This window comes from Stegodyphus dumicola, chromosome 6 (genome assembly GCF_044657685.1).
Source record: "Stegodyphus dumicola isolate Sdum_Otavi_A_Nest chromosome 6, ASM4465768v1".
Classification (NCBI taxonomy): domain Eukaryota; kingdom Metazoa; phylum Arthropoda; class Arachnida; order Araneae; family Eresidae; genus Stegodyphus; species Stegodyphus dumicola.
Genome location: NC_140773.1, coordinates 32,772,204 through 32,792,925, shown reverse-complemented (window position 1 = coordinate 32,792,925; position 20,722 = coordinate 32,772,204). Strand labels below are relative to the sequence as shown.

Sequence of the window (20,722 nt, the reverse complement as noted above, 5' to 3'; positions counted from 1 at the left end):
TAAAAAATGTCATTGAAGACATGGGAACAACTTATCGACGTATCATCAGATCTGATGTTAAAATCTAAATTTTAAAAGGTAAATTTAAAGAGCAGCTCCTAAATTTTTGTTTATAGATTCATGCAGAATTTTGGCCCACCAGCGGCCGAGCGGTAAAGTCGCTGAACACTGGTTGTTCGGTCCGAGGTTCGAATCCTGCGAATGGGCTCGCTGCATGGGCGTTTTCGTGGTTTTCCCCATGTGTAACGTGTATACGAGCCAGTTTCTCTTAGAAAGTCCTCCACGAAGGCATCCCTCCCCTTAGGCAGATAGCCATCGAGGCTTTGCCATAATCACACACACATGCAGAATTTCTCACCCACCTGTAAACATTTTAATGCCATTCGAAAAAACGTATTTACGTGAAAAATCTTTCTCAACGTATATGACAATAAAAACAGAATATAGACACAAATTAAATGCAGAATATAAAATGCTATTGCAGATAGCATCAGTAGAGCCACTTTCAACAGTTTATGTAAAAAAATACAATCATACCTCAGTCATTAAATATAATGCAAGGGTATGTGACACCTGAAGTACTCTATTAATGTTATTAATGAGTAAATTATGGGAAATATTTTAATAAAAATGCTATACGTTTCTTTGTATTCTTTATATATATACATTTTTTATATACATAGATATTCTTTATAGTATATAGAGATTCTTCTTTACATAGAGAGAGTTTGTAAAACTTACAAATTTTAGATTAACAAACTATTTGAAAACACTTGTCGAAATAAAGCATTTTTATCTCCAATACGCGAGACTGTTGCCAATCGGAAAAATGAGTGAGAAAATTAGTGTTTTTAGAGTTTTTAATTAATATTTCTGATTTTAGCTATTTTGGGGGGAGTTGACGTTTACGTTTTTGAGAACCCAGAAAATAATTGTAGAAAGCTTGGTGACGATAGCTAGACTAGTGACTGAGTTAATCGCGAACAAACACGCAGGCATTCTTCTTTATATATATAGATTAGAAGGACATTTTATGACTTAAATTCTGATCAAAAGACCCTAAAATTCCATTTATGGAAAATTTTGTATACTGTTATCAGATACGTTTGTTCCTAACTTTAGAACTAGTAGTTTTCTAGCAATTACGCTTAGTAGTTAGGCCTAACAATTTGTTAGACTTCTACATCTTCTGATAGATAATCAAACTAATGACCATGATAGAAGCCACGTAGTTATGTGCCATGCTATTATCATGTTAAGGAGGTTCAAATATGTTTGAACTACTTGCAGTATCTGGAGCGAGAGTATATGCGACGTGATTTAGAAATGGGTTCACTAAGACTAGACTAACTAAAACGATAACAAATTTAAGTTAAACGATTCAACATTTAATATGTTTATTTTCTGTATTATAACCATCTCGAGAATCTTTTTTTTTTCTCTTGCCGTTTATGTTGAAATCCATATTTTTTTTAAGTACTTGGAATATTCTTGAACTCTAAATCCGTGTAACATTTTTAGAGTCTTACAGAAATGAAGCTACTCGTAGACACGGCGAATTTTCTTAAATTATTTACAGATAAGGAAAAAAGATACATAAAGTAGTTAAATTATTTAATTGCTTTATGCACTTCATTTGATTACAATGTTATCATGAGTCATAATATTCCATGATGATCTCGCCGTACTCTGTGAGGATTGCTGAATGATGAAATCAGAAAATCAGAAGCTGCATTATTCGGCTTAGAAGTACGTCATTATCAGTTGAAAAAAAGAAAGTTTTATACTTCTTTTTCTGTGAAGCATTTTCTGCGGGGGAAAAAAGAAGAAAAAGAAATTTCCAACCCAAACAAGAATTTTTATCATTTTATAGTGCTTCAGTTTTCTTGCGAACATACCCATTTATAGCATTCGCGAATACAATATTTCCGCTCAAGCTCTTGTCTTTGTTACGCAATTGTAAGCCTGATAGTTGAGCAACTTCCGCTTCAAAAAACTCCCATTCTTAAAAGATTTCCGATAAAAAGACTAAACTGGTAAGATTTTGGTGGATAAAATGTTGAGATCATGGCTACAAAACGAAGCCCTTGGGGTGATTTTCGGATTCTTATAGGTAGCTGGTTATCTGTGAGTTACGAAATTTGGATTTTTGAAATTCCATAAAAGATTCTGTGGAGCTGTGATAGCAAGATACCTTTATTTGATACAAATATTGCCTTTTGGAAATATTTACTTTTATTTATGTCTGATGATACAGAATTTATATCTGTACAGAAATGATAGTTGTTCTAAAACTAAACAATCTAATCATGAGAAGTCTCACCAAAATTTGAATCATTGTCATTTAAGACCTCCAGAAAGTTTCATTTGTTCAATCTAATATCACACAAGTAAAGGAAAAAAGAATCTCTTAAAAAAAGAAATATTATTTTTAAGATTTGCTTCAAATATTTTTAATATATGAGTTATATCTGCATTAATGAAAATATCAACTAAAAAATATACCTTAATAAATCGGTTTGATTACAGGTATTCGAGATTAATTTACACGTGAAATAGGAAATTAAAATGTTTGTGCAATTTTTCATTAGCTTCAAATATCTTGGTCGGTCAGGAACGTTTTTATTCAAACATATGACGGTACAGTTTCCATTGTAAATTTATTTTGATGCACTTCTTTATAAGCTTTTAACTTGCAGGTTTATTTAGATAATTGACTTTGATGGATATTAGGCCTACAAACTTATTTCAACATTTGCCTTTAACTGATTTTTAGCCTCAGAGTTACTTTGTTCTTGGACTTAACAATATTTTTAGCAATGAGTTTATTTCGGTATTCGTTTTTTGATGGATATTATAGCTGTATATTTATTTTGATAAAAATAGGTTGGTAGATAGATACAGATATTATTTGATAGGTTACAGTTGAAACTGAGAATACAAGAAATGCAAATGGAAATAACAGTATTTTCTGTAGAATACCCATCGCGTAAAACTGTATTTAATACAGAAATTTTCTTAAATCAGTAGAATGTTCTTGAGCTTTGATTTCTTGGTTTCTTGGTGTATATTAATCAATTTAACAATCCGTATATGTAGAATAAATAGTATAGCTATTATTTAAAAATATATTGAGTATTACAGGTAAGTTCTTCATTTCTATTAAAACAGTGGAAATTAATTTATATTTAATCAGCTCTTTTCTGTTCAAAATGTGCTTAATTTAACTTACTTTATCAATAATTCACGTAAACGAGCAAATTGCCTTATAGGATCCTTAAATCAGAATTTGCGGTTATGCAGTATTCCTTTTTTCTACGTTGATCTATAAACGTTTTGAAAAGTTAAACTGTTTCTTGGTATTCGAGTGAATTTAGAAAGCAGATGACTCTATATGCTTATTTACATATCAATGTCGTGTCTGATAGTTATCAAACGCAATAATTAAACATATTAATATATAAATGTATTAATAAAATATTAATATAAATATATTAATATATAAACATAATAATAATATAATTGATTAATTAAACATACCAATAATTATTATTAATTAATTAAACATATTATTATTAATATAAGAATATATTAATATATAAACATGTGATGTATCAGCTTTTGTCCAGAATAAATAGATCGTTGAAGAAATATAGACGTAGTCGTAGCTTAAATTATCAGACGATAAGTTTAAAAAACAGGATCCATTTATTATTATTCAGGAAAAATAGCAGTTACAAAATCAGATATCCGGAGTAAATACAAAGAATTACTAATAACTTTTTGTATGAAGTTTACTGCATCGTTGCATTAAAGAAAAAGCCCCGATATTCTTTTGCGAGTCCTTTCATCGCCTCTGGAAAGGCGGAGCTTCCAATAAATGACGTCAGCCTCGTCAGCCAATCCAGTTCACTTTAAATATTTCCAGAACATTCTATAACTGTACGTGTAGAAAAGGCGGGAAAAACAACTTGACTACCGGGCCGTGGATTTAATTCCACGTACTTTCAAATAAGAGAACGTCGCCATTAAAAATGAAAAGAATATACAGTTAGAATTTTAAGTGTATTCTTTACTATGGAATTTTATTATTACAAACAAATTAATAAGAAACTGCTATCAGTAACAGTACTTTAGCAGCAGATGAATAAATTATATCACATAGCACGTATACAACAGACACGTAATCGAGAATTCAGCTGTCTAATTGGAAAATTTCTGTCATGCACAACAAAATTACTTTAGCTTTCATATAGAGATTAGCTATTTTAACTTCATCAGCCATCAGTCGATGGTTATCGAATTTAAGTGTTTCATTGACATTAGCATCGTAATGCATTCTATACTTAAAAAGATTTTTGATAATTAAACAATTAAAAGAAATAAACAGAGAAGGAGACACTATATTCCCATTTATAGAGCAAAATAAGGTTTGTTTTGTGGGAAAAAGCTAAATATCAAAATCCTTTTTAAACAAAGAAATATGTTTAGTTACAATGTTAACATCTGACAATGAAAAAAAAAAATTTGCTTCATATTTGATAATAATTAATGCCTTTTAAAACACAAAATATCAAAATTTTCATCGCAAAGGCGTTTGTTGTTTTTAGTAAATTAGTTCATAATTAAAATGGTGTCTCTTTGGTCCTCTTTGGTCTCTTTGGTCCGAAGGTTAGTGAACTGACATTCACAAACTATATTAAATGCATAGCATAAAAAGACCTAAACTATTTGCCATTATTCATTCCAGTTCTTGTTTCAGAACCAAATATAAAAACTTATCTTTATCCTAAAATGATTGCAAGATTGCAATAGATTAATACTATACTTTCCAGCTGTTATCACGGTGTTTTATCAATGTCATGGTTCTTATATTTTGTTCAATCTCCTCTATCTTTCACTTAGTGATTGAGGTTAAGAAAAAATTCGTAATGATTGTCACCTAAGAAAATATGTATAATCGTTCTTTGTTTGATAACGATGACAGGTTATAATTTACTGCAGAATTCAGATAATATTTACCAGTCTTTAATCTTTTGCTCTTCAGATGTGATGACTCTCAGCACAATGAAATAAATCCATTAGCGGCGATTGAGAGTGACTTCTAGAGTGCAAAGACTTAAATGCCACAACAAGTATATCAAACAACCTAAACTATTCTCTCATTAATCGGTTTCTATAAAAGGTTTTTCCACTTCCTTTGAGGTCTGAATTTCTGGTGTAATTTACTAAACGTCTATTCCTTTAGTGGTGCAGGGATTTGCACGAAAATAGAATATTTTTCATTTCCTTCTTAGTTGAAGTAATCTCTTGCATGATATCATATTCTTCATGTGCTAAAATGTTTTAACCTCTTAACTTATCCTCTTCTCTTTTAAGAATTATTCTGTATCATTATGTTAAATTTTAAGTTAATTTGTTTTAGGGAAATTGCTTTATTTTTTAGACTAAAACTTCAGGTAAAAGGCACGGAATTCTTATAAAAGATCTGAAACTTAATTTCGCGATCACTAATCCACGCGTCAGCCATAAATGTTACTGTTAATAGAGTCAGTATTATATTATCCTCGTGCTCTGAAATATAAGAGATCTGAATAAATATGTTGATTTCTTGTCTTCGTTGTTTTCATGGGATAACAAGGTGTTTTAATTGTCTTTAATTAATTACTTTGCATTGCAATTAGTATGAGTACGTCACGTGAAGATTCATACAAATGTTATGTTATCTGAGGAAAATAAAGGCTATCTCCAAATCAAATAATAAACTTAAATGTAACGAGATTAGCCGCATTTGGTTCTACCTTCGAATAGTTCAGCAATAAATAAATTTAAGTAACTAGTTAATAATTTTAAACTACATATTAGGAATATCTCAAATAAAGCTTATAAGGCATTTTCTGTCTCCAGTCTACATGCCTTCGTTGTGTAACGGTAGGAGACTCTGCACGTATTCCAGAGGTCCAGGTTCGAGTCCCGGTGAAGGCATTGAATATTCTTCAAGTCTCGTGCTTCAAACAACAGTCCTAATGATTCTATACTGGTGCCCGAACTACAAAAAGGTGGTAGATGTTGATTCTTAAATAATCCCCATTCGCCCTTTAAAATGGGGTATTCTCTCTCTCTCTCTCTACTTTCTGCTTGACTTCGTGGTGTAATGGTAGCACACTCGATGCTTATTCGAGAAGTCCTGCTCCGAGTCCCGGCCAGGGCATTGCTCATTTTTCACGTCTCAAAAAAAGATTGACGTCTCTACTAGCTAATCCATAATTTAACAAATCCACATCTAAAACACAAATCAAAAAAAAATTCTTGCTGCTATCTATCATTTATCTTCCTGCATTGCAAAAATAGTATCTATAGAAATCGGAACAATTTCAGTATTTCAGTAAACTCCTTATTAATCACTGCTTGTATAACCTTTTTATTAAATGCTTTTATACTTGTACACGATTAAAATAAAAGAGATATTGATAAGGTTGATTGAAAAGTATGACGAGTTAACTTCCTAATATACAGACAAATAAATGAAAGATTGAAAATGTTAAACAGAACATGCTGCTTTGAGCTTATATATGTGTGACAATGTTGTTGCTAAACAGCATCTCATCAGACCTCAAGCTTAAGTTAATTTAATCAAATGTTTATTTAGTTATATCCCTAGTTAAATTCCCTTATATGCAGGGCTATTAAATTGAGATGTATGTATACGTGTTTATTCTAACATTTCATATTAATTTCCCCTAACGTAGGAAAACCGTTTCATGTTAGTTTACTGGATTGTTGATGTATGATAATCCATTTAATGAGTTTCACTTTCCAGAAAGTAAATATGGAAACAAAGCGAAGATAAATATCTGGAAATTGCACTATCACTGGGTTTGGGCGTAAATAGTGTAATGGAAGTTGAATTAAGTGTCAGAAGTTTCCGTGTTCTTTTCTATTCTCAGCAAGTTAAAATTATCGAGTTTCTTTTTTGAGAGTTAAATACTTAGATAGTTAATCGACCTAGTAGTAATGAATACAACTCTGGCATGCTTAAATTTAAATTTCGAAGAATTTTTGCGTTTGCTTTCAGAGTATGACTTTGAGATGATTGTTTGGGTTAAGAATAAGTTGCCAGAGGAAAGGTTGCAGTTGTCGCATTAGTGAAAATCTGAGAGATCTGGATTGAAAAATATGAATAACATTGATGGTAAAAATCAACTGAAAATGCTGACTTGTGCTTTTGTTTAGCAACATGATTCTTTATAAACTTCGTTATATGCTGTTATTTTTCTGTTAGCATATTTATGGGTCTGCTGCGGTTATGGGACATTTTGCTTGATTGAAAATTTTATAAATATTCTGATAATGAAAAACGTTTTCTAACCGTATGCGTTAATTTGGAATAGAACTGTTTATTTAATTATCACTATCGCGCAACCTAGAAACGAATATCTTTATATAATTTCTTAAATTAGTCCATGGCATAGAAAAGTGTTAGAATACATTGGCACCAAGTAAAACGCTAAACATCGATATCGAATTATCCTAACTGACTAATACTACAATTGCAATATCAAAGAGTAAATCACAGCGGTTTAAATGCAATTTCAAAGAATAGAAAGGAAATTATGATGAAACTGTCACCATATTGCAAGGTTTACTTTAATTTTGTAATAGTCATTTTTATTTTGGAACAAGCCTTTCCTATACATTCTCATTTCCTACCTACGTTTTCCTATTAAAATGAAGTTTCAGGATTACGATTCATGCAAATTAGGTAGAAACGAGTATTTAAGTTGAAATCTGGCTCACTTCAGTAACAAAGTGTATTCTGTCTTTAGCCACGTTGTTGCTACTGGTTTAAGCTTATTGTTCTTCGGCCGCGCTTCTACGTACTTGCTAGTTTACGTCAATGATCCTTAAATAAGGGCCAACTCTGTTAGTTGATTCTGCCAACTCTGTTAGTTGTAGGCTAGTTTTATTTAGCATTAGATTTGTATTTTGAGTTAAAGCCCAAGTGGAGGCTTATTGTACGCCCGAGAAGGGGCCATCTGTTCATTTATTTTGAGTTGGAACAGGGAGTAATTTAATCCTTCTTTGGACTTGCTGCTTACAAGAATTTAGCGAATAGTCGCTACATAATTGTTTAGCATTCTAGCTTACAAGAAGTTCTAATTTAGCTAGGATATTAGAATATGATAATGAATACAAGAAACTGGGAATGGGCGATAAGAAAGTAATTGGAGCAAAATCATTATTGTGAAGATTATGTTAATAAATCATTAAGCATAAATGTAAATTATCTTAATTATCATCTGTTGGAGAAATGAAAAAACAAAATCGAGCAAATTAGAAAAAATTGTTACAGTATTAGTTACATCAGATACTCAAGACTTGAAATGCTTGAAACAGTAACGAAGTAACTGAAATGGTGGAAAGACTACCTTTTCAAACTCCTAGGCTTAACAGCAGTTCTTGATATGGCCATATATAAAAAGAGAATATATATATTAAATAAAAGATAATACGACATGTCTTACTGACCTCTTAAAAATGTACTTATGTAAGCTTCGATTTTTATTTACAAATACCTTTTATTTGTAAATGGCAATTGTCTTTACTTTCCGTTCGACCTCAGAAGTAGAAAAGTGTTGATTTGGAATAAATTTTTATGTAATTCGTTAATAGTAATAAACAATTATAAATAGTAAACAACAAAATGATGATAAAAACGTATATTTAATTAGAAGAAGATATATACTGTGCAAGGGCTTGAAGCCGCAAATACTAACACTATCTTAAAAATTTTCTACAACTCTTTCTAAGTAAATCACGAATACATTTTACAGCGATGCAACTGTAACAGCCAGCAATGCCTATTTTGCATGTGTGTCACCCGTATGACCGCTGTTTTCTGCATATTCTGCTCTTTCATACAAGTAAAATGAAAGGTTGAAAATTATCATTTTAGAATTTAAATTATTAAAAGTTTATTATATACTCGTTAGTGTGGGTTACCTTTAATTATTGCTAAATTTAACTAATATTTATTTAACTAATAGTTTTGAAAAATAGAAATACTAGCAATGCATATATACTGTATTTGTAGTTAATATACGAAATAAATAACATCATACGTTTCATATAGTGAGAAATAGTATGTAAGTTCTATCGAATTTTAAAATAAATACTGTTAACACAGAAGATTTCTGCATCCCCTTTCTAAACAAACTTCGCATTGCTCTTCTAAAGAGTGATATAAGTTAGAATTAATTGAATTTTTATTTTGAAAGTTATGTCTAGTTAGATTTTCATATCTTTTAGCCTTAAGATGTGGAAATTATCTATCTGATATTTAGGAGATGTTTATGCGCGTTGGTTTAATTGTTTTAAAAACTAGATCAAGAAAATAATTAGCTATTACATAGTATAGGGTGGCCCAGAAGTCACTTTACATTTTGAAAATTAAATAACTTTTTCTTAAATGACTGTATTTAATTAATTCTTTTTTATTTTTTGCTTATTCACATGTCCATTCAAATGGAAATGAGCTTCATCTCCCATGATCAACTTGTGAATAAACTCATTGTCATTTCTTGCAGTTCTCTGAAACCTGACAGCATAATTTACTCGTTTCTGAAAGTCTGCTAGTTTTAAAGATTGCACTAATTGAACCTTGAAAACGCGTCACTAAGTTCCTTATTGCAGGCCTACTAGGGGGATGTCGAACATTAAAATGGCGCATATCTTTGCGTTGCAACAATTGACCGTCCATTTTCAAAGTAAAATTCAATTATCTTCACTCGTTGTTCTGTTGTAAACTTATCCATGCCAAAAATTTCCAGGGATTATATTTTTTAATTCTGAAAAGAGAAAAAGAAATATATTAATAGAAAAAAAGTTATTTAATTTTCAAAATGTAAAGTGACTTCTGGGCCACCCTATAGTAACAGCTACATGACCCATTTTCTAAGGCTTCCTTTTCTGCGATTTGTTCTATTATTGGAGCCCACATATTCCATACCCACTGCATTCCTTGGACTTTTCTTCATATTCCATAAATTCGAAAGAAACTGTTTAATCATTATACTATATGCTGTTTATTGTACTTTACGAGCGCCCAATAAATTCTAAGATAAAGTCTAAACTTATGAAACATGGTGAAACGAGTGCATAAATCTTTGGAAGTATAACAAAAGGAAACAGGTACACAAATTTATTTGGTTTCTGAATAGCTGTTACGTGCTATCAGTGACATACATTATTATTAATTATTATTCATTAAGTTTATACGAACATAGCTAAAGAGTCCTTCAGAGTATCAGTTCTTAGCCCTATACTTTTCGCTATGTACTTGGCTGATGTATACAGGGTACTTCATTTTGGAATTAGGAATGGCGAGCTTGCAGACGACCTTGTTCTCTGGTGGTCTGGCACTGATATTGGCGAAACCGAAACAAGACTTAATGACTGTCTAACGGATATGTCAAGTTTTGCAACAAAGTTAGAACTCTGTTTTAATCCAACTAAATCACGTTTTTCCTTCTTCACTACCAATCAGCACCTATACTGATATCAGTCAAAACTAAAGCTAGATAATCAGAACTTATTTATGAGAAGCATCCTAAATATCTGGGGTTCATTTTAGACCCTGAGTTTACAAGTCACAAACAAATAATTAGCTTATTAGTGTGAAAGGTAGAAAATGCCTGAATATTCTTAAATACATCACAGATCGGGAAAGGGGCGTTGATGCTGTTACCCTTAGAACTACGCACTTGGCGTTCATCTGGTCTAGTCTTGAGTTCGAATTTCCAATTTACTGCTGTGCTTCTGATGCCAACGTGAAGAAATTAAAACAAGACCAATTACGCGCTGCCCATGTTATTACTGGTCTGAAGCATGGCTTCAAAAATTTGCCTTTCCTTACGCCGAACCTGCAACCTTTTCGATTTAGAAGGCAGGCTGGCCTTATAAAGAAACATAACAAACTTTCAAGTTATTGCTACCACAACAAAACACTAGCATATCATAAAAAGTGTAGAAACCATCAAAGATTAAAGAAAAACAGTCCTGCCTGTCAAATCGCGTCTCAGAACTTACCTTGTTGTGTCGTTGTACCCCACTCTCTGCAACATTGATTGAATCCCTCGAAGTGATTCTCAAGGATCCACTTTCACTTTCATCTTTTTTTTCTGCTGTTAACAAGAAAGATTTTATCATCGACCAACTTAAACAGTTGGCATTGGAAATCATAAACAATCTACCAAAAAATGTATCAAGATCTTCGTTGACGGTAGCAAAGTTGCTGACAATGCAGGAGAGGAATTTATATTGAGCCTTCTAAAAAAAGGATTTTTCCCAACGTAATCTCGATTCCTGTTCGGTTTTCATAAGCGAATCAGTAACAATTGACAGGCTACTAGAAGCTATTCTAGCCGAAAAGGAAGTTGGCGATCTATGCATCTTATCTGATTGCCGTATTTATCTATAAGATCTTAGGAACTTGATCTCCAACTGACGATAAATCCAATCTTTCCAACCTACATAAGTTAATGCAGGTTTTCCTTTACCATAAAATGTCCATATACAGTGGAATCCATCTCATGTAGACACGCAGTAGAAAATTTTGGAGCAAAGTTTTTTTTTTTTTTTAGTCCAAAGGGATTTGAATCCCGAAGGACTATTAGTTTCGTTTTGGCATTTTGCGTCGGACTCATAAATGTCGGTTCACTTTTCAAACTGTTGCCACAAAATGTTAGAGTCCTGCATTATATTTGAAGAAATTAAATAATGAAAAATCTGCATAAATGTATGTATATTTCTCGTATTGTGATAAAACAACGGTACATAGAGTCATCGAATTTTGAATAACGTAATCCTCCAACGAATATGAGCATGTGGAAGACCAAATTTGAAATTTGAAATTTGTTTTATGATCGATTTCCTGTTTTTTAAAACTTTGACGAATTTTTGATTAACAAACTCAAGGATTTCAAAGCGAGCAATGGCAACGTTGTGCAGAAAAAACATTTTTATCTCCAGCGCGTGAGTCTCTGTATCGGAAATTCTAAAGATATGCTCGTTTTAAAACTATTTTGCGATATTGCTGTTGCACTGGATCTTATGGTTTAAGTGCGAGGAACATGATATTTAATAAAGAAAGGTAACACACAAAATGTTAAAAAACGCCCCTTTGGACGTAATTTAAAATCTGAAAATCTGAAACATTTCAGTTTTTTTTTTTTTTTTTTTTTTTTTTTTTTTTTTTTTTTTGCATGGCTGTGCTTCAACATACAAGACACAGATTTGTAAGGCTGCTATTCAACAATGCGATTTCGACTTCTTTGCCTTTAACTGTATTCATCAGATTTGTCAACCGGTAATTCCTTCTTTTTTCAAAAACTGACAAATTATTTGCTTAGCTCACGTTTCAAGAACAGTTTTATTAAAAATAATAGTTTTCTGCTAGAATCTAGTTCTTAACAGATATCTGTGCTAAGTGCATTGAACGTTAGAGGAAAACAGATAGAAGATGGACTACGAAAATACTTAGAAAACGGACAGAAAAAATAATTTTAGATATTTACCTTATATAAGTGTATTAGATTTACTAAAATTTACGGAACGCCTTCCGTATACGATAGATATATTACATTTCACTCAAATTCATAGTTCATATATATAAAATACTATTAATGTTTTCGGCAAGTAGAATACATACCCAATTTAAAGATGGAATGGGTTTTGATTTCTAATATTTCTGGAAATGCTGTGGTTTCTAACCTATCGAGGTTATTGGAGATGCTTACGCATGAAAGCACACTAATTTTTATGAATTATCTAAAATTCTTTCTTTTAGTTTTCAGTAAACACAGTCGAAGTATATTTCTAGTGTATAAATGTGCCAATTATTTTTAATGAAATGCACTTTATTTATACATAGGATAAAATCATTCTGTTTATCTGTAGAATACTTTTGTCCTGAAGAAACGTATTCAGCGAAGTTATCTTCGGAAATAGCTGGAGTCACGTTCTACTTAATTACTAAATAAGATTGATTTTTAATGATCATTGTAAAATAATTAATTAGCATATTTTTTATATTTTAATACAGAAATAAATTTATTCTCACGTTTTCCTAAAATTTCAGGAAAACAAATTATTCTTTGAAGAATGCTTAGACTGAACAAACTGAATATAAAGTTTTATTGCTCCTAACAAAATGAATCTAAATCTGCTCATCTATTTATTTGCTGATTCGAAAATCTGGATTATACGATTCCGCCATTGTCCTTTAATTAAGTTACTTAATTATTCATACAGTTGTCTAAGATTTTAATTAAACACTAAGACAATTAGTTAGTTCCTTCGTGGCTAAGTTTGTTTAAAATATTTCCGAATCTGCGTGAGAAACGATAAGTTCCATTTTAATGAAGGGAAAAGACCCCCAAAGGCTCCATTAGCTTTCATTTCCTGGAACGAGTTTTCCTATTTAAATCCAAGTTGTAAGAACTGCAATTATCCCACAAAGACAACTTTGTGGAGAAATATTGAATGCATGGAAGTTATTTCTGAAATAAAGCACAAATGTTAATCAAGAAAGTCTGTGGTGCAGAAGAAATACGACAAGAGTCGTATTTTCTTACGATGCATTTCATTTCATTTGAAGATTTTAATAATTAAGAAGCTTTCATAATGGGGTGAAGCTATCACATTGTTTATGTGAATGTTCCGAATTTTACGAGTAACATTAATATTTAGAAGTTTGTCATCTGCTGTCTTTATATCACCGAATATACATCACAACAAACCAGTTTAGGCCGAGAAACTTACTTACATGATTCAAAGTAAGCCTTCATTTGCGTTATAAAAGAAATAGATTGAAAGCACAGCGTCTTTGTTTTAGTAAGTTGATTAATTCAAGTGTTCCATCAACTATGAGTTTACGATACGAAATATTTTGTAATATATCAAAATATTAGTTTTTGTGAAAATTTAATTTGTTTTCAAATAAATAAAATACAATGTTGAGTGTAACAAGAAAGTTCTCGTAAAATTATAACAATTTTTTTCAGCATTTTTATACCATATTGTTTTTCTCTACATAGTAGATAGCAAATAACATGGTCTAATATTGTAGAAAATTATTTCCCTGCCGTAGACGGAATGGTAATTAATGGCGACTAACAGACCCACAGCTGCTTTCGTTTTCGAATCTCTGATAAGGCATAGTATTTTATGGCTCTATAATGCACTTGCAGAATGTCTCAAATTACATGGTCTAATATTGTAGAAAATTATTTCCCTGCCGTAGACGGAATGGTAATTAATGGCGACTAACAGACCCACAGCTGCTTTCGTTTTCGAATCTCTGATAAGGCATAGTATTTTATGGCTCTATAATGCCCCTGCAGAATGTCTCAAAAATTAAAAATTATTAAAAATTAAAATCGCTTAAAATTCATTGATTCAAAAATCTCGTGGCACAAGGTGGTGGTTCTCGAGAAATCGGTAATATATCCTCAAGATTCATATCCGAGAGTGTCCTTGCCTAAAACAGGTAAAGAAAGTAAAAGTCACGGGGCACCAGATACTTCACTACAGAATCGAGCATCACTAACCAGCTAGAGTATGAAAAACTGGAATTGACTGTATGCTTTTTCTGCTAAGGAGCACTAGAGTTATACATCGGAGTTTTTACATTTTAAATATAAAAGGATGATAGCATATAATTAGGCAAAGTTACATAATATAACACAAACTACTGAGTATATTCATTACAAGAATGGATTACGTAAATATAGTAGAGTTGATATTTTGAGAATAGTTGCACTGGAACTTTTGTATTTTTATGCAAGTAGATAAACATATTGGAATTGATTTTGCTAAAATATTGAAATTTCTTATTCTTGTTGTGTGAGGACATTTGTTACAAGTAATACTGTACTGAGTTCAGATCTTTCAGTCCAATATCCAAAGTTTATAAATACGTTTCGTGGGCTTAGATCAGTACGTTTGGTGTTTTGAAACATTATGAAAATTGTTGATGGTGTTCGGAATCAATTGAGGTGTAGCCTAGTCATTGCTCTCTCCGCTTTTCCGTTTTCGGTCCTAAGGTATGACTTGGCATAGGTCCAGACCTAGAGTACAGAACTTTCAGTGTATTTTCATGATTTTTGGATACAGTTGGCATTGAGATATCACCATTCTTTTGAAGTTAAGGTCTAGTTTGGTGGTTTCCGAATGTGAAGATCATTTGTAAGAGGACAGAAGGATAGGTAATGGTCTGCATCTCTTTTGACTCCACACACGCAACTGTCGCTATTACAAAAGTTCATTTTAAGAAAATAATCTGGATATGGGCCTTGATCGGGAAGTTAATGATTAAGGACTTGAAACTTCTGACTTTTGTGCTGACATTCGGCAACAACTGGTAGGTACGCTTGCCTGTTGTTGCGTTATTCCACTCGTCTTGCCACTCGTGGCTTAGATGCTTGATTAGGATTTGTCACAGTTGCGATTTCAAAAGTTTGATGTTGAAGAACTCTTCTTACGAAAGAGCTGCTTCTTTTGCTAGATTGTTGGCAGTGTCGTTGCCAATGTTACCATTCTGCCCTTTTATTTAAGTTACGGTTATTTCAGCATTGAGTTTGTTAGAAATTTGATATTAATATCATGGGCTAGATGAGAACGGTTATCTGGATTTCGGATGAAGAGTATAGCTGCTTGGTTGTCTGTGTTAATGGATATTCTGATGAAGTTTTTTATTGGCGGAATGCTGATTGCAGCTTTTATTGGTGAGAGTTACGCTTCGCGTATGGTACTGGAGTTGCGTAAGTACCCTTTCCATTTTATTTCAGAGTCCAAATGTTGTTGGATTAGAAAGAACGCTACCCATCTGACTTTTGATCCTTCAATATAGGCTTCAATTCCTCTGTTTCTTGGATCGACGTTCTTTTAGATTTTTGTTTTGGTAGGGAGATTGGCTGGATGTCTTTTGTATGGATTTTGAAGGATTAAACAGTAACTAGCCTCATCGATGTTTTGAAAATGTAGCGTAATAATGACTGCTGAGACATTCAGGCTGAACTGGAGGTGGTCGAAATCCACACGTGATATTTAGCTTGAACTATCGCTGTGTGGACGTTAGCAATCTCGTTTTACTTTCCGTTATCGACAAGGCTTATATCGCAGCTCCATATGTGATGATCTTTGTGACGAAGGTTTTGTATTAGCATCTTGTGGCCACTTTTATCTGAGGAAAAAATTTTGCTCCAGTACTCTTGTACTGTCTTTTTCTTCAAAATACCTTGCTTGCTAATATTATTATCTAATCTACTAATTATTATCTGTTAAGTTGTAAAAATTTATGTATAGTTAGTTTTTAGGCAAATCAAGATGCTGTTCAGACAAATTTCGTTTTAAATTACAACAACTTTTGCGTCCAGTAGACATTTAATATATCTTTCTTTAAAATATTTGAGTAGCTAATCTATCTGGATTACATCATGATCTGCTAAACTCTCAAAAAGTAGTATAATTTGTTTTTAGTCAAGTCAACATAATAAACGCTCTGCATATGTACTATTTTATTATTTCCTCTAGAGATCACAGTGTCCATATGGGCCTCATCAGGTATTTGAGAACGTGCAGATATGCATATGGCTCATTGAGAAGAGCAGATACATTGCCGACAAACAGAACATTTTGACAGCATAAAAGAGATACCGCGCTACGTGTAACAAAGGCTAAAATACCTGAAGTTAAATATCTGGATATCATACATAAATGTTACCTTTACTTTTTTGCAGATTTTGTCTTCTAAATATCTTCCTATATATACCTCGGTCTGTCTCATCCTTTCTTATAAAAATAAATGAATTGATTAGTTGTTTTGTTATAAGTAAAATATGAAAATCGCTTTAACTTCAGATATATCAAAGGATTGCATTACTTTAGGTACAACTGCCCAAGCCATAGACGCCTGGCCAGGACCTGATGACCTTTATAAGTGGCAGTGGGCGCAGTTATCTAAATATGTCATCACTAGCTTAAACAGTTTCGATCCAAGCATCAGTCACGAAGCATTACAGCATTACAATACATCTCAGCATAATGGTAAGATTTTTTGCACTTATCATTTTGAATTTTTGATATTTTTCGACTTGTTAATTGTTTACTTTATGTAAATTTAATTATATAATGTTAAACATGTTTCAATGGGATGATTTTAGTTAACTGATAGCAAGATCAAACTACAATCAATTCTTGATTAGGTGCAGAGGATTAACCTAACGTTGATTGTCTAATAAAAGTTAATTTTGTTTATTGTGAAATGATCGGAAAACTATTAAAAATCAGAATAACATTAAATATCTGCAAAGTAATGCAAACTTTAGAAGAAATTAAGTAGATTAACAGCAGCGGTAACAGAGGCTGTCACAGTATAAAAGGTCTTTTCATCCACAACGGTACATAATTTATATATGATTTGGGCTACATAAACACTGTTAAATTATCCGTTAAAAATATACTGAATCTTAAAAGAAAGTAATTGCATGGCCATTTAATCTTCTGTTTCTCATTAACTCCTATCAAAATACAAAAATCATATAAACAAATGTATTTTTTGTTTCGAAGGTGCTCTTCTTGTCTTGAATTCTGGTTTAATTTACATAACTAAATTAGCTTATTATCTAAATTAAAAGGCTTAAAACTACCGACAAATAGTTAATAACATTCTTCAGTTAATTACTTAACTATATTTTATATTCCTATGTTTCTTAACTGCTATTGGACTTGGCATCTTTCCTCGTGTTACGCCAGCTAATCAGGAGTCAACTTCATACCAGTCCAATGCACATTTTATTGCTGTTCATTTTAGTTAATTGAAAGGAGATTTACTGGTATTGAAGCTATTAATAATTAGTAACAGGAAACGCCGTAATGTGAGTAAATTTGCAGGTCTGTAAATTCAAAAATAGCTCCGTTCTTCAGCTGCGAGAGAAAATGACTGAACCACAGCATGTCTCCTTGATAATAATAAAGAAATATTCGAAGTCTAGGTTTGGAGTCGGTTACTTGAATATACCAAGTAATTCGAGAGCAATCTGTTTACGGTTAAGGTTCTCTCGATGAAGGATTTTCTAACGCAGCTGGTTCGTATTAACGTTACGTATAGGGAAAATTAAGAAAACCAATCATGCAGCCAATCTGCTCAGTTTTTGAGCTCGAACCCAGGTTGAAATACAAAAATTCAACCCTCTTAATCACTCTAGCTACTGCTGGATCTTAGAGTACTTTAAGTATCTAGGTAAATGGTGGAAAGCGAATAGCTTAGCACCATCTATTAACCGCAATCACTTTCTATCGTTTAATTTCATCATTCACGAAGTTTTCTCTCTTGCTTTCTCGTTGGCATACTTTTTTTCCATCACAGTGTCGTAGAGGAAAAAAGTTTTAAACTACCGTCGAAACTGCAGTCTTGAGGATTTACTCTCGATCTGCAAATTTCTGTTTCTTTTTCTGTTAGTTGCAGTAAAATTTAGTATTCTTTTGCTACGTTTCGTTATTTTGATCTATAAATGTTGCTTAATTTTAATTTTGTCTTTATTATTTTGGCTTAATAAAGGGATATTCCATTTAATTTTGTATTAGCGGTGTTTAGACCTAGCAGTTTTTATAATAGGCAGGAAAACAACAGCTTTATTGATATTTGCAAACAATTGGATAATAGTTTGAGCTCTGTCATTTTTATTGGCAAAATCAAAACAAGAGCCTGTCCTGTCGTACGAATTTTGAGAAACTTGCGATGTTATCGTAAAAAGTGTCAAATGATTGATGATATGCGTGCGATAGCCGATACCATCTTCAATTGCTAATCGATATGTAACAGCGATATTTTTTGAGATAGGTGACGTTATTGAAGATGTTAATCTCCCATCTTGCTGAAAAAGACCATTTTTCTGAAAAAAAAAGGATACATAAAAAGCTGTCTAAAATCGAAAGATCAGTCCACAGCGCAGTAAACAACATCTGTCTTTCTCATGGATGAAAAAAAATTCATCTTTCTTTTGCTTTGTCGAGAAGAGTTTGAGAGACAAAAGGGCTGTGATTAATACAATAAATGCTGTGATAAAATGCAACAATTTAGTACCAGGTAATGTTCATTTTAAAACTGCATGCATAGAGTTACAAAATAATGGCTACAGCTGTTTTCAGAGTAATTCCTATATATTATTTGTTTAGACAGCATTCCTATTTCTGGAAAACACCTTTGGATTCATTTCCTGAAATACTGTCGAATGAATACGCCTTTCATATTTGGTCGGATATTAATTTGTAAGATTAAATCTAATTATCAATTTTGTTATACCCGTTCAGTCTTTCCTTACTTTGGCGAATTTTTGTCTTAGCACTCTATCCAGAAGTTACATTGATGGATCGAATTAGATAAATAAGCGTTATAATTGAATTAGGTAATAGTTTTTCGATCAGTAAGTTTCTCACCAAGACAGCAGTTATATGAACAAAACTTGATGCCCATTTCTTTAGTCATAATTAGCCTAACTCTTTATCAATTAAATTGTGATTCTTCAGTAGTCATTCTCATGCTTAATCATTTTCAGAAGTAAATAATATTGAATACTTTTAATGTTGCCATTGGCTGTTCACCCATGGAGTTATTCATCAAATCTCTTTTTCAGCGCATTTTTGGTTATTTATGTGTTACGAGAGACTTAAGGTTTTCACAGAATGTTTACTGCAAACTCATTTTATGTTTGGCAGTTTTCTTCTCCTTCGTGAGGGAATTTATTGGTTTTATAAATAAAACAAGGTAGAGAAAAAAATTAACGGGCTGATACTTTAACGCCAAAAAAACGAACATAATTCAATGAAACTAATAATCATCTTTATGAAAATCGTCTCTGTCTAGATAGCTGTTGAGATAAATATACTGGTAGTGACTGATACAGACAGAACATTCGGTTTATGAAACTGCGAAAGGCTAGAATTGAGAAGCTTTTTAAATTATAATTGTATGGGTTCGTTTAACCATTACCCGTGTCTTTAGTTTAGATAGCATAAGAAAACTTCTTGTTTTATCTTTGATCATTTTATTTCGAGAACGTTCACTAATAGAACAGGTTAGGTTCTCGGTATATATTTCTTTGAATAATGCTTAGCTATAGTTAGTTAAAATCAAACTCTCGAAATGTACGGATTAGTTTAATCTACATTTCAGTAAGGTCTAGATAGAAGTATGCATGATATCATGAGCTGTTCCTTATTTAAAATCAGTAGAATTTTTCTTATAATTAATTTATAATTATTATAAAAGCCTATATTCCTGTAAACTACTTACTAACTGCAAAACTCCTGTACTAACTGGAAAATCGTGGAATATATATAAGGATATTATATATATAATTATTATTTTTTATTAATTAATATTAAATACAGTATTAAGGAGGCATTCACATTTGAATAGCCCAAAAAGGGGTCATTTTTGTGACTTTTGGTAAACCACAGTAAAAATTTGTTTTAGGTTTTAAAAACAAATTAGCATTTTTTATATTCCAAAACACGCAATTAAATGTGCATAATATAGTACTCTGGCAAGGGTGAGTTAAGTTGAGTCTTGTCGAAGATTGGTAGTAGGAGATAGAGAGTTAGAGAAGACTGGGTGTAACAGAAGCAGAACAAAATGATCTATTAATCCTTGCTTGATTTC

The 20,722-nt window shown here is 32.0% G+C and overlaps 1 protein-coding gene across 1 annotated transcript in view; it reads left to right on the top strand.

The window, feature by feature from the left end:
* Nucleotides 1-20,722, top strand: part of LOC118199568 (uncharacterized) — a 753,888-nt gene that overhangs the window by 656,832 nt on the left and 76,334 nt on the right. Inside the window, exon 9 of the mRNA XM_085818213.1 lies at nt 16,948-17,106. Coding sequence (XP_085674339.1) covers nt 16,948-17,106 — 159 coding nt within the window. The remainder of the gene's footprint in view (nt 1-16,947; nt 17,107-20,722) is intronic.